This window comes from Salarias fasciatus, chromosome 1 (genome assembly GCF_902148845.1).
Source record: "Salarias fasciatus chromosome 1, fSalaFa1.1, whole genome shotgun sequence".
NCBI lineage: Eukaryota > Metazoa > Chordata > Actinopteri > Blenniiformes > Blenniidae > Salarias > Salarias fasciatus.
Genome location: NC_043745.1, coordinates 22,776,292 through 22,790,568, shown reverse-complemented (window position 1 = coordinate 22,790,568; position 14,277 = coordinate 22,776,292). Strand labels below are relative to the sequence as shown.

Below are 14,277 nucleotides of genomic sequence, written 5' to 3'. Positions count from 1 at the left end.
ATAAAGGAGAGAGCCGTCCCCGCACGAACGACTGATCAACAAGTTTGACTTCTTTCCCTGACTGATTGGGTCCTGTCACAAGCAGCTGCTGGACTACTTTTTCTTGGATATAAGGACAACGGATCTGGTAAGAATGGAGTAACAGTGTTTGCATATTCCATTGTGAATATAAAGGGATTTTCTTTTCCAAGAAGACTTGTACTTGATCAATAATCTTTTTTGTTCTTCTTCTCCAATTAGCCAACATGTTTCCTTTGAGGCACTTGGAAATACTGGTTCTGATTGTCTTTTTCCTCAGTTTCCACACAGAGGCCAGACCCCTGAGGTAACGCTTGTTTTTAACTTGGCCTTCATGATGTGAAATAAGTTAATTAAAAAAAAATATATCTATTTGATGTTGAATAATTATCATAGCTAAAATAAATGATGGATTTAATCCTTGAGGTAACTTTGGTGTTTGATGTTTCTGCAGAAAAAGAACCATCAGTGAAGTGCAGCTTATGCACAACGTTCAGGAACACAAACAAGTGGGAGAACGACAGGACTGGCTTCAGGAAAAGTTAAAGGATGTAATCGTTTCCAGCTCCAAATCACAAGGTGGACAATCAGGACATATTAAATATATTTCCCCAAAGATGTTTTAGGATCAAGTATAAAAAAAGGTTGAAAACAATCTCAGAGATATTGAGTGTGCTGTGTGAAATAGAAAATCTAATAATTCTTATTGTTATTGTTTTTGAATTACTTTTGTTTATTTAATAGTTTATATAATTTGCATCACATTTTATTTCTTATTTATTTAATGTATTTATATTTTCCTGACTCTTACTTGTTGGGTAATAATATAGATTTTCTTCAGTTTATGAAATTTGTTTACAATGTTTTCATTTTGATTGGAATCAACAACCACCCATCAAGCAAACATACAGAAGAAGAATTAACTAGTTGACTTTCCTCATTTTGCACATATCAAAGATTGTATAAATGTTGTTTACAACTTTTCATTTTATAAGAAAATGGACCAATGAAAAAGGATTGCATGCATTATGTGTACTGCATCACTTGCACATTATCTTTCCATGTAGTCTTAACAATTGCCTCAGAAATTAATTATCGGAAAGGGTTGTTGTTTCTTTTTGTCATTGTTTATATATATATATATATATATATATATATATATATATATATATATATATATATATATATATATATATATATTATTCTAATTTGACTTCTTTCATATTATTGTTTGTACTTTCCATGGGAGCAGGTCAGGGGTTTTTTTTTTCCTTTCTGATACAATTTCCTAATATAAATGTCAGTAAACATTACACTGTAAACCATTTCAAAAATATTTCTTTTGTACGTAAAAGCCATGTGACGCAGATGTTTTCTTGTTTCAAACTTCTTCAAATTAGGAAATACAAAAAGAAACAGCTTACAGTAACAGTGATTACTGAAAAAATGAAGAGTAAACACATCCACACATTTTTTATTGCTTCATGTGGCAATTCATCAAAAATAAAGTTTTCTGGTAAAGAAAAAGACATGGCCTGGTTTCATGTGATGAATATCTAGCTGGAGCTCTCTTTTGTGTCAGGATCTAAAGTCTGTTTTTATTGTTTCAGTCTACTTCTCATAAATTGTATTTCACATTTCTGGAGCAGCGTACATCACCTCTTGTTGAAAATCACTGCAAACAAAGTACTTGTTCAAGTGCCATGCTCAAATTCTTCACAATTCTCAACAAACCAGCTTGACGTCTTTCCAATAAAAGCTGGTGTCAAGCTTTGTTCCCGCTCTGTCTTTCTCTGAAACAACTTTCATCGCTCTTCTTGAATGTACTCTTGCTGTCTTGTCTCTGATACAAAAGGAAGGTTTTTGGTAATCTTTGCATATTTTTTTTTTACCATATTGCAACAATATCCAAGTCAAATTTCCCATCATGTTATAGTTGGATGGCTGAATCTAGTACTCAGTATCCCCTTGGGACTAGATGAAGGATATCTTTCTGTAAAGACTAATGCAGTTAGTTCCATGTCTTCTGGGAGCAGTTGATCATACAAATAAGAGGTTTGAAGCGTTTCATCTACCTGGTATCAAAGCACTGGAGCATATTAGTGGGATCTTTATTTACAGTCAATTTAAAATTCTATGTCATTCAAAAAATATATATACATCAATTTAGCCATAAAGAAAACTGACTTGGTGGTTTTGGGGAGAGTGGTGGTTAACTATCTTCTGCATCTGTGTATCACAGTTTTCAGGATTGTTTTTATCCTTATTCGGAAACCCTATTTAAAGCTGTTTATGAGGTTTTTTTTTTTTTTTTTTTTTTTTTTTGCTTTCAAATCATCTTATCTATGTGAATACAGCCTGACTGTAGGCTAAGCTCAGAGAGGATTTCATGTGGGTTTCTGAATATGGCCAGAAAAAAAAAAAGAAAGGAAAAAAAGACGCGTGGTTCTCGCGTGATATCGCGAGATCTGCGAGGTTCCCTCGTCATGTTTTTCCTTTTTAGGGAAAAAAAGTAGTCATCCTCGCGTAGTTCTGAGGAATAAATCTTTCATATCCTGTTCCTTTACAACATTTTTCTATTTTCATTTCGCTCATAAGACAGACGGCTGGAGAACAAACAGCGCATGTGGCAGCAGCTTTATATCCAAGCTTCGTTTGCGTCAGCACGTCGGAACCTTTAACGGTCGTCACGTCGTGCGTCAGCTGGCTGGGTGTTTTGAAAGGAGATGGCTGGTTAGTAGGAGAGACACTGGGATTATACCACAGCGGAAACCGTAGCCAGACAGGTATTCATCTCCTTTCTTCTTCTGTAATAACTCCACAAACCCTTTACGCCATTATGTGTTGCTACTAATCGAGCTATTTCACTAGCCCTGGTACCGTCTGGGATTTTTATGTAAATTCTGTTGTACCGAACCGCTAGCACAGCTAGCTAATGTTAGCCAGCTAGTATGCTAACACAGAAAAGTATGGAGACTAATCGTAGGCTGACTCAATCTGAGAGCAGTATTATATTGTGAGGTTATTGATGCTCACACAGCCTTTTAACAATAACTGTTGTTTTGTGGTATCTATTGTAAATTGAAGTCGGTAGCACGTGTATGTAGAGTATCGGTATTTTGTTAGCAGTCAGCAGCTAGCCTAGTGGTCTGCTGGGGGCTGTTCAGGGATCCGTGTGACTTGTTGATTCCATCGTTAGCTGTCGACCAGATTATGAACAGTGAAAGATCCAGATCAGATTCTGTCATATGACTGTAACTCCAGTAACTCTGTCACCTCTGAAATGGGTACGAGCTGACCTCGTAGACTTGGAAAGCTTTTGCGGTGAGCTAGATGAAAATCTGTAAGACTTCATAAGTAAGATGTGATATGATAGTTACTGCTGGTGAGAACATATGCTGCAAAGAAGTTGAAATGTAACAGGTGATACCCATCTAGTGTCTGTTTCTTATCTTATGTTAAATTGATCCAATCATGAATAAACATTTTGTGCATTTTTTTAAGGCAGTCATCTTTGTCTAATTGTCTGGCGTGGACGCCAAAGTTATTCTGTTATCAATTTCTATTCAAAGCTGTATTATATTTCATGTCTTTGCAAATATTCATATATTTTGCCAAGATGGACTAAATTTATTTTTTCTGCTTAACTTAAAACGTATAACACTCTTACAGAACACTACAATGCTATTTGATACACTAGACTCTTAAGTGCAGATACAACACCCCTCCTGCCACTGTATGGTTGAACTGCCCCAATAACTAATTCACACAGACTTAGCTGATGTACAAACTCTTTTGGTAAAATATTTCACTTCCCTTCACTGAGGTTTCCCTGAAACATGGCCCCATTTTAAGAAAATAAAATTGAAACCTCTGCAGTGGAACTATGTCTCTATGTCTACATCTACATCTGTCATTAAAATAAGTAGTGATTCATTGTGAGACCGTATCAACTGTGATTTAGTTGACTTTTCAATCATTTGTGTTAGATGATTTTTAGTGTACAGGTCTATATCATCTTAAAAGTACTCTTATGTAGAAGCCCAATGAGGCTGAGCGAGTTGTTTTATCATAATGTATAATGTACAAGTCTTTTTTATATATTTGTGGCATTTAACTTACTGTACTGGACAAAGCCACAGAGTCTTACATGATTTCCTTTGCATATATTTATCAGTTTTTTCACTCATTGTAATGTTTTTCAGTGGTCACAAGGGTTTATTCACACAAAGGTTTACCTTTTTATGTGTTCACATTATTTTTTTGACAAGATGAGCATTTTTCCTTGTCACCTTATGTGATAATAACTTTTATCTGGTCCATAGATCAATCACTCTCATTCTTTTCTTTGTCATTTCACGTATCAGATGAATTGTCTTTCTCCTCTTGTGTACTCCTTTCAGGTCATAGGTTATTGATATAATGCAAAATAAAGTGTCTTAATTCTGTTTTCATTTGTGTTGGATTATACATCAGTGGTGATGGCACCAAGGCTGCATGCTTATCGTGTGTGTCATTCTGTTTTCTTAAAGCTTGCAGAATGTGGTACATCTGGTTCAACTTGTTATCAGATATGTTTCTGGGGCCTTTTTTTCAAGCTTGTTGTCATGACCACCTTTGAGACTTACGTGTTTTACAGGTACTTCTAACTGTAAGAAAACGCTGGATTTTGCGCTTGTCGATTGAAATCCGTCCCATGATCTGGTACTCATTTCTATGCAAAATTTTTTAACAACCCGCTCTGAAAATAGAATGACCTTCTGGTGTTGCAATATTATTGACCATTACTTGTTTTAATCCTGATACCAGCAGTCAGGCCCAAGCATCTCGAGCGGAGGCAGAGCAGAGGAAGATGAGCCTGCATGGTGCCAGTGGGGCTGTGACCGTTCACGTGACCGCCGCCGCTCAAGTGACCGCTCCAGGGACTCTTCACAGAGAGAGAAGGCCAGCTAACTCCCTGCATTCGTAACGTCACTTCACCCACCCGCCAATACAACAGTGGTGAGTATGCATGGAAAGAATAGAGGCTTATTTGGATGTCAGCAGCCAACACTGAGAACAGCTGTGTGCATTTATCAACCTACAGATCACCGTGGGTTATCGCTTTGATGTTTTTGTTTGTGAGTGGGATCAAAAGAAGAGGTGATTCATCTGTTTAAAGAGCAGAATTGCTTGGACTTTGACTGGCATACAGGATACGTGTTCAGAGTGAGGTGGATGTTTCAGATGGGTTATTTGAAAGAATCGATTAGAAGCTCAAACACAAAGCCACCAAAGAATGTTTCACCATACAGCCAATTCCAAATTAACAAGCAATTGCTGATGTTTAGCAGTAATTGTTTCCGTTGAGTTTAATATTTTTCCATCTAATGTGATGAATGGAAACTGTCATCGTTCTGACTTTCTGTGTTTAGACCGTGAACGGGATGGTGGGCCGTCCTCGAGGCCCAGCAGTCCCCGGCCTCAGAGGATCTCACCCAGCGGCTCCAGCAGCAGCGGGGTGGTGAGCAGTCGCAACAGTAGCTTGTCAAGTACTGAAGGCACTTTCAAAAGCTTGGGAGTTGGAGAGATGGTTTTCGTCTACGAGAACGCTAAAGAAGGAGGCGCAAGTGCCACCGTTGGAAACCGAAACATGAGGACTTCAGAGAGAGTCACTCTAATCGTTGACAACACGCGCTTTGTCGTAGACCCTTCCATCTCACCGCACAGCCCAATACCATGTTGGGCAGGTAAAGTACACGTTAATCCTCCTCATACTATGTCCCTTAATAGTTTTCATATTTATTCATTTTTTTAGTTATAAATTACATCTCTACATATGTGTTTGTGAAGGTTTGCGTTGTGAAAATAAATATCTTCCTTTTTTTTTTTTTTTTTTTTTTTTTTTTTTTTTCCCCCAACCAGAATGTTTGGATCCGGCAGAGAACACAATTTTACACGGCCCAATGACAAGGGCGAGTATGAGGTGGCGGAGGGCATTAGCTCAACGGTTTTCCGAGCAATTCTGGTAATTTCTTTTCTCTCGACGTCTGAATATATTTTAATGGTAGTTGAGCTCACATTAAAAATAGCGTATTGATAAATACAGCAAGCTTTCAGATTAACCATTAAAACAGGACCATTTCCATTGAAGCCCAATTTAAAGAAATCAGTCAATGTTTCAATATGCACACACTCTTAGTAGAGTATAAAGAAATCATTTACTTTGTTTCTGAGGGAAGAAACGAGTGATGCATTGTTTCAACAACAACAAAAAGATTATTTGACTGATGATAACTGAAGGAATCTGAACACTTGTAAAAGTTTATAGTCATAGTACTTTGGGTGTCGTGACACTGACACCCTATGAAAAATGCCTTTTTATCCTGCTCAGGATGTGAAATTTACAGTATTAGGCAGTGACAAAACTTGGACGTGAAGTTGTTTGCTTTGGCATTTCCTGACGCACGCAGATAACGCAACATATCAGGCAACTGTTTGATATAAATTCCTTACTAACTGAAGTTACCTTTGTCCTGTGTTTTTATAACAGTTTAACAGTTGAATGAATGCGTGCTGCTTGTTCAGCAACTTCAGATCTATTAAACGACCAAAAGCTCACAGTGAGATCCTGTTACAGAGATATGTTTATGTCTCACTCATGAGGTGTGTGTTCACATGTGCAGTCTTTGTGACATCTGAAATGACTGCTTTCTTTGTGATTTCTTTCTTAATTTGCAGGATTACTACAAATCTGGGATTATCCGTTGCCCTGATGGAATCTCTATCCCTGAGTTGCGGGAGGCTTGTGACTATCTATGCATCTCCTTCGACTACAGCACCATCAAATGCAGAGACCTCAGTGAGTAGTGCTGAAGCGGTCAGTGTAACACGTGACGAGTGACGGTTTGAGTCCAGGAGAGCAGCGCTGCCCTGTCACGTCTGCCCTCTGCTGTCTTACACAGCGTGGCAGATGACTTGTACTTTCTGGAGCACATGATCGCTGAGTCATGATCGGTGTTGATTTAGGTCAGCGTTCTCTTATTTATCGTCGATAAAGAGCCACAAAAAAGTCAGTCATCATAGTGGGTATAATTGCCTGTATTTACATGTCATTAATACGGTTGTTATTGTTTTGTACTGTACATGTGTTCATTATTATAATACAGTTAGGAGGCCGTAGGAAACCCTTCGCCTCGGGTGCAGTGACTGGACCATTACTGATATGATTCTGTCTGGCACTTCAGCTTCTAAATGTGTTTATTTTGTGAAAAGATGCCTTACAGCCTGTGAGTTTACTGCAGTGACTTTTAAGTTACTGCTTGTGTTTGGTTTTTATTAGTTTTTCTTTTTTTTTTTGTGCGTCTGTGGAAGAAAGCTGCCTGGAAGTGGCAGCATTTGTTTGGACAGGATTCAGACTCTTTGGACAGGATTTCTCCTTCAGTGCCCTGAACTCTTTAATGGTGCAGGCAGCACTGCAGTATAGGGAAAGCTATCAATTTCTGTTTACCTAGGGCGTTTTGGCGCTGCACCATTATTTCTTTGCTTGCATGCAGGGATTATAAAATGTTTATATACCATCAACACCAATCTAGAGATCTAGACACTAAGCAGTAAAATTCATAAATTTCCTTCTAAAGCATTGGGGAAAAGGTGAAAGTTTCTGATGCATGAATGGCAGAGCGTGTGATTGATTATACGTATGAGCTTCCTGCGTCAGTGTTTACGCCTCTCCGCTTTTATTTTGATTCGGTGTTCCTTGCACACAGCTCAAATTGCTGCAGCAAATTCACATTTCCTCTCCTCAACAGGTGCCCTGATTCATGAGCTGTCCAACGACGGAGCTCGGCGTCATTTGAGTTTTAACCTTGAGGAAATGGTCCTGCCGTTGATGGTGACCAGCGCTCAGAGTGGAGAGAGGGAGTGTCACATTGTAGTCCTTACTGATGACGACGTGGTGGACTGGGACGAAGAGTATCCACCTCAAATGGGGGAAGAGTATTCACAGAGTACGTAACCACTGATAGAAAACAGATTCATGCAGCGGCAAAAACACGGACCTACCATAACATACCATAAACATCTTGTTTTTTTCTCTGCAGTTATTTACAGCACAAAACTGTACAGATTTTTCAAGTACATTGAAAACCGAGATGTTGCCAAATCAGTTTTAAAGGAGAGAGGATTGAAGAAAATAAGACTGGGCATTGAAGGTAAGCTGAACTCTCCAATGACAAATACATCTGTGTAAGACAACATTAGTAAAATATATTTAATGATAGTTATAAATAAATATATCCTTTGTTTTAAACAGAAGACAGTTGTTGTGAAGAGAGGCAGAAATTACAATTGTCTCACTATGTTATTGTATTGAAGTGGCAGATTGGAGCAAAACAGTTAAAATTAATGAAAAAGACCTCACTTTGTAGACATCTGTCATCAAATGTTTGACCACAGTGAAAAATAGACATTGTGATTTGACCCAAAGTTAGAATCTCAAAAATTTTTTTACTGCGAATACAGGAAAAAGTACAGAAAAACATGTTTCACAACTATCATCAAATGGGTGACTTTCCATTTGCACACAACACATTGTTAAGTGTTACAGGCAGAATTTCATGTTGATTTCATTGAAATTGAAGCATGTCGCATGATTACATTCAGCCCATGAATGATGGATGTACAAAAGCATGCAACAAACTGCAGATATAAAACCTTGCCTGCAGTATTTATATCATATTTCATTGTACCAGATCACAGGGATTGAAGTCTCTGCATTCAGTCTGGACCCCTGAGTTTACCTGCAGGTGTTGTAACATCAGGTCGAAACGCTGTTTATAGAAGATGGAGATGTGTGTTATGTCTACACACTTGACAGATGCGTCAGGGTGAGATGAATGACACTTTCTCTTGCCGTGCAACTGAGAAGAGAAAGTTTCATTGTGGGTTTAGATAAAGTGTACACTACTTCCAGCTGATGAGAGAAATGAGGCCAGTCCTTGTCGGAGTTGAAGTGGTCATCCACTTCACCTGCAGCTTGAAGCACTCTCAGCCCAGGATTGTTGAATACATAGCAAGCAACACTCAACCTGAACCGAGCTGACGGCTTTGTCGGCGTGCCGCCTGTCTGTCAACAGGTTACCCGACGTATAAAGAGAAGGTGAAGAAACGGCCGGGCGGTCGTCCGGAGGTCATTTACAATTACGTCCAGAGGCCCTTCATCCGCATGTCCTGGGAAAAGGAGGAGGGCAAAAGCCGCCACGTAGACTTTCAGTGCGTGAAGTCGAAGTCCATCACCAACTTGGCAGCAGCCGCTGCGGACATCCCCCAAGACCAGCTGGTCGTGATGCACCCTGGGCCCCAGGTGGACGAACTGGACATCCTCCCCAATCACCCACCGAGTGGGATTCACTACAGCAACAACTACAGCAACGAGCCCGATCCTGATGCACCTTCACCTGCTGTCTGAGGACGCTCCTCTCTCAATGCCTCTGCCCCCCCCCCCCCCCCCCCCCCTTCTCGTCCCACTCCCAGCATGCTGCAGCATGGAGCGCCAGGGGCACCATAACCATATTGCCTTGACACCTCCTTTGCAGCCTTAGAGCCTCAAGAACCTTGGATGACTGTAGAAAAAGAAACGAGGAACACAAGACTGGTGAAAGGAAGACTTCACTGTTGTTTTCATTTTGTTTTTTACTTGACCAAAGGAATTTATTTTTATTTGGTGGAAAAATTGTTCAAACACATAGTATTAACATTATTATTTACATGCGTTATTGTATACTTTCATTTGACGGGTTTGGCCGAGCACTCTTGCGGTGTGATTATTTTTATCACAAATTTTTACTTTGCGCATAATTTTAATTTTTATCATGGGTGGCCTAACTACTAAAATGTGCTTTGGGAAGGAGATACAAGATTTACAAGGAAACATTGTGGTCATGAAGAAAATCAGCTATCACCTCTTAAGTGTCATGATCTGGTGCCGAACTCCTCTCAGACGTCTGTGAATCTTGTGACGGCGACATGTAGTCACCGGGCGGATCTGATACGTGAAGTTACGCTCCTCCCACAGCCAAGTCATTAAGCAGAGCACAGGCTGATGTGGTCGAAGTCTTTTTGTTCAAAGCTTGAAATTGTTGTTTGAAAATAAAACATAAAATCATCAAATAAAGAGGAAAAATAAGTAATTGCTGTATATTTAATCTATTATTGAAACCCATTGATCGTTTCACTGTCGGTAAAAAGAGGAGGGGTTGGTCTGAAAGTGATGAAGTTGTCGACATTGTTCTGCCTTCGTTCAACCAGGTAGGTCTGAGTAGCAGGGAGGACCGAGCCCAGAGGCAGACACAAAGCAGCGAGGATGTGAACATTTTCACTCTTCACTGGTTAATTATGAAAGTTCCTTTAAAACCTTCCTAATGAGGTTTTTAAACATCTGCCTCGTTGGATTGAACTGCCGGAGGAGAGTTGAGTTTTCTTCATATGATTCAGTCTATAGACATCATTTAAAGAATACGTGGTGTGATTATGCATCATTGACCATTTTCTCAAAAAATTAATTTACTCTCCATTGAAAACCATGATGAATGTGAATTTTGGATTATAACACAGTAACAAAGCAGGTTGTCAGTCTTGCAAATCCTATTACTTGAATTCATTTTGTCTGAAACCTCTGATGACGAAGGGGTTCAATGGTAAAGGATCAATTAATCTGGAAAAAAAAAAAAAGATTTAGCTTAGCCATCTGTGCCTTAAGTAAAAATTGGAATTGTGTAGTTTTTAGAAACCTGGAAAACCTGGATATAAAATGTCTCAATAGTAGCTCTGTAGCTGCATTTTCCCACCATGTGAATTACCGCCACCTGAATAGACAAACTAAGAAATGACTTTATAATGAGCCTTTTATGTGGTGGGGTGTGTTTCCCTGTTGTGTTAAGGTGACGTGACAGAGGAAATACAGGCAGTGTAACGGGCAAATGCACAATTTGTTAATAGGTTTTGAAATCAGCCTCATCTTGAAAATAGAGGCAGTGTCCTCCGTCAGCCACGGGTGAAGTTTCTTGTAAAACACCGTATTTAGCCTTAAGATACTGTGAAATCTGGGGTATGAGAGTTTTTCTGCTTTTGTTGATTTGATTTTTTTTCCTGCGCTTCTTCTCTATATTTTGTCATTTAATTGAGTTTAATTTAAATAGTGCCAATTACAACTGCCATCTCAAGGCACATTCTAAAATCAATAAGTGTTGACAGTGGGGGGGGGCTTTTTCTGATCCAGGCTGAAAGGTTTCTGCTGCACCGTTTGAGGGTTAGAGGGCACAAGAGAAAAAGAGAACAGCTACAGAAAGCATCAAGCAGCGAGCTAGGCAATAAACTGCAGAGCTGATGGGGCTGAGAGGCTCGGATCACACACTTCCAGTTGCACTGGAAAGAGCAGCGAGCGATCAGAGAGGAGGAACAGACCCACATAACATGTCACTGTGTGAGCTGAACGTATACAGACATAAAAATGACAGTTTCAGTGCATTAGAGATCATCTCCTAGTTTTCTAAACCTGCAGCAGCTGGACTAGAAAACCCCCCCCCGGGTGACTTGAACCAGCATAATCTAATCAGTTTTCGCCAAAGTAAAGACAGTCTGTTCCCTCCCAACTGAAACTAGATCAGTGAGAGCTCTGCCTCATGTTCTACTTTTAGAAACTCCAGGAGCCTCCAATAGCAGCTCTCTGAGAACGTGGTGTCCTGGTGTGATGGTCGCCGTGTGTGAGACCACATCCTGATCATGCGGGTCGTGTCAAGTACAATCTGACACAGCGACAGGTTTAAGACCTGGCAAATGGAAAGACACTTGTTCCATATCAATTCATCCAACTGACGGTCACAGGAGCAGACCCCAGCTGGCTAGTGCATTACGGAGCCATCATTCAGTGTCCACTCTAGGTCACAGGTGACCCAATAGTTGCCAAAAACAAGAGGCTAGAAACAATTTATTACCATTTTTTTTGGTTAATTATACCACCATAGACACTCCTGACAAGATGGTTTTATATTATAAGCAGTACAAATGCAGTTTTTGAATGAGTGCTCCAACAGTGGAGACAGTCCTCTTTGGTTTGAGGGTTTATAAAGCCCAACCAGCCTCTTCTTATTGTGATGAATGAGCCATCTTTTATTTTTAACTCGTAGCAGTTTGAATCGATCGTCACTGTCATCAGCAGCACTTTACAGCAGACTGATAATGGATGAAGTGTCCACTGTTAAAATGAGCTCCACCACCGTTCTCACTCAGAAATGGAATCGAAGAACCGTAATTCAAGCAGAGCACACCGGGGTCGCCACGCGGGCGTCAGCCCTCATCTTCAAGACGGCCTCACATGGTCTAGATACTCTATGTGCCGTAGTTAAGACCCATACTTCACCTGTGACAAAGGTTGTGAGTCACTGACCTCTGGAATAATACCGGTAATCATTATATTTAAGGCTTGTACCTGCAGTTCAGTCCCACCCGTGCTGCTCCTCAGTCCGTCCCTCCACCTTACGCGGTGCGGCTTTAATATCTGACTTAAATCAATAATAATTGAGAGGAGATGTGAGCAGGAAGATTTCACAGGAGGAGGACCTCTCTGCGGTGCTCCTTCGCTTGTTTGAGGGTCAGTGCAGACGTCTGAACAAGGCAACTGAGAATCACATTTGACGGGTTAATAAGAGAGATTAGAGCAGAGGGAGAGCTCACCTCGGTTAATGAGACTTGTAAGAGACAGGCTCAGCTCTCATGGCAGTGCAAACACTGGGAAATTCAAAATCAGTGCCGAAATATTGTAAATGAATAAATCTTGTGCCACTTTTATTGTTAAGTTGAAATAAAATGGTAAATGCCGTTAAATTTACTAAAATCACAGTTTATACTTTATGAAATGGATAACAGCCCTGTTAACAGTATGGCAGAGGTTCCGCCACTCAACTGTGTCTCATCAATTTACATCTAAAACCTTGGAGGAATTACCAAATATTGTCCAAGAAAGCTCTTTAACACCTTACGTTACAGAGTTGGCTGTTTTTCCAGCGGTCTCTAAATTGTTTTGAATAATTTAGAAATCCTGATATGGTGCAAAATCATGGTTGTAGTAGAAGTGACAGAGAGGTCACAGAGAGGTCACAGAGAGGTCACACACATCCTCTGATCCTGTTTAATCTGTAATGTGAGCTCTGGAGGATAAAGTCATTTTTCATTTAGAGATCTAGTTTCCAAAAAATGTCCTTATATATGACATTGTTTTTTTTGTTTTTTTTTTTTTTAATCAGTACTGTTAGCTTGATTTAATCTATTACATGCAGGAATAGAGGCAACAAAATGGAAATCTATTTTGAGAATTAAATTTCATGAAAAACTCAACTCTATCTAACTTACATCACTACTTTTAGAATCAAGCTGCTGCTGATCACATTCAGTCTGCATCAATATACAAACCTTCTGATTTTGGTGGCCAATAAAATATTTCATCAGATGAAATCCCAGCTTTACGAGTAGATGTTGTTTTCTGAACAGATTTCCACAGTGGAATTTTTACAGACTTCAGTGTTTATCAGATAAATTGAATCCAGTGTCTGCTGTTGAGAATGAATGAAGAGGTATTGAGATCTGTACTTTCATTTGGGTATTTTATTTACCAAGAGCATTTTTACATGAAGTTCAGTAAAACCTAAGCAGTACATTTGCTGTTGGAGTCAAGTAAAAATCTTCCTTTTATCTGGTTATTTACATTAACCTCCTGTATGGAGCTAAATCAAGGCCAGAAGATTTGTTCATTTGAAAGGGAACATAAATTCATTAGAAAAGGCCCCAAAATGTTTATTATACTGAACAAAACTGAAAGTATATTTTGAATTCCGTGTGTGTGTGTGTGTGTGTGTGTGTGTGTGTGTGTGTGTGTGTGTGTGTGTGTGTGTGTGTGTGTCTGTATGTGTGTTGTTTCATGATATTGATAAGTTTATGAATTTATGAATTTGCCTCACTGAAAAAAAATATCCAGCTGACAGTTCAATATAGATTACAAATTTTAAAACCAAGAAATTCAAGCTGAACGGTGAATTATTTCCTGGTAAGTCTGAACGTCACTTCTTTTCACCACAGGCTGGCAGCAGAGCACCACTAACAGCAGACATTTATTTCTCATGTAGACGCCAGTGAAGCCTACAGATGCTTGGTGACTGTAAAGACCAAACATGTTTGGTCTTTGATCTGAACTCATTTCAGCATCAACTTTCCAGCTTGCCTTGAGTC

The 14,277-nt window shown here is 39.5% G+C and overlaps 1 protein-coding gene across 1 annotated transcript; it reads left to right on the top strand.

Moving 5' to 3' along the window:
• The first annotated feature begins 2,529 nt into the window (after window positions 1–2,529).
• Window positions 2,530–10,180, top strand: btbd10b (BTB (POZ) domain containing 10b). Its single transcript, XM_030095460.1, is given in 11 exon segments — window positions 2,530–2,804; window positions 4,825–4,889; window positions 4,892–4,948; window positions 4,951–5,019; window positions 5,433–5,714; window positions 5,717–5,747; window positions 5,923–6,025; window positions 6,739–6,859; window positions 7,809–8,006; window positions 8,100–8,210; window positions 9,135–10,180. Coding segments are annotated over 10 exon segments (1,323 nt in total). The 5' UTR covers window positions 2,530–2,804; window positions 4,825–4,870; the 3' UTR covers window positions 9,467–10,180.
• The last annotated feature ends 4,097 nt before the right edge of the window (window positions 10,181–14,277 follow it).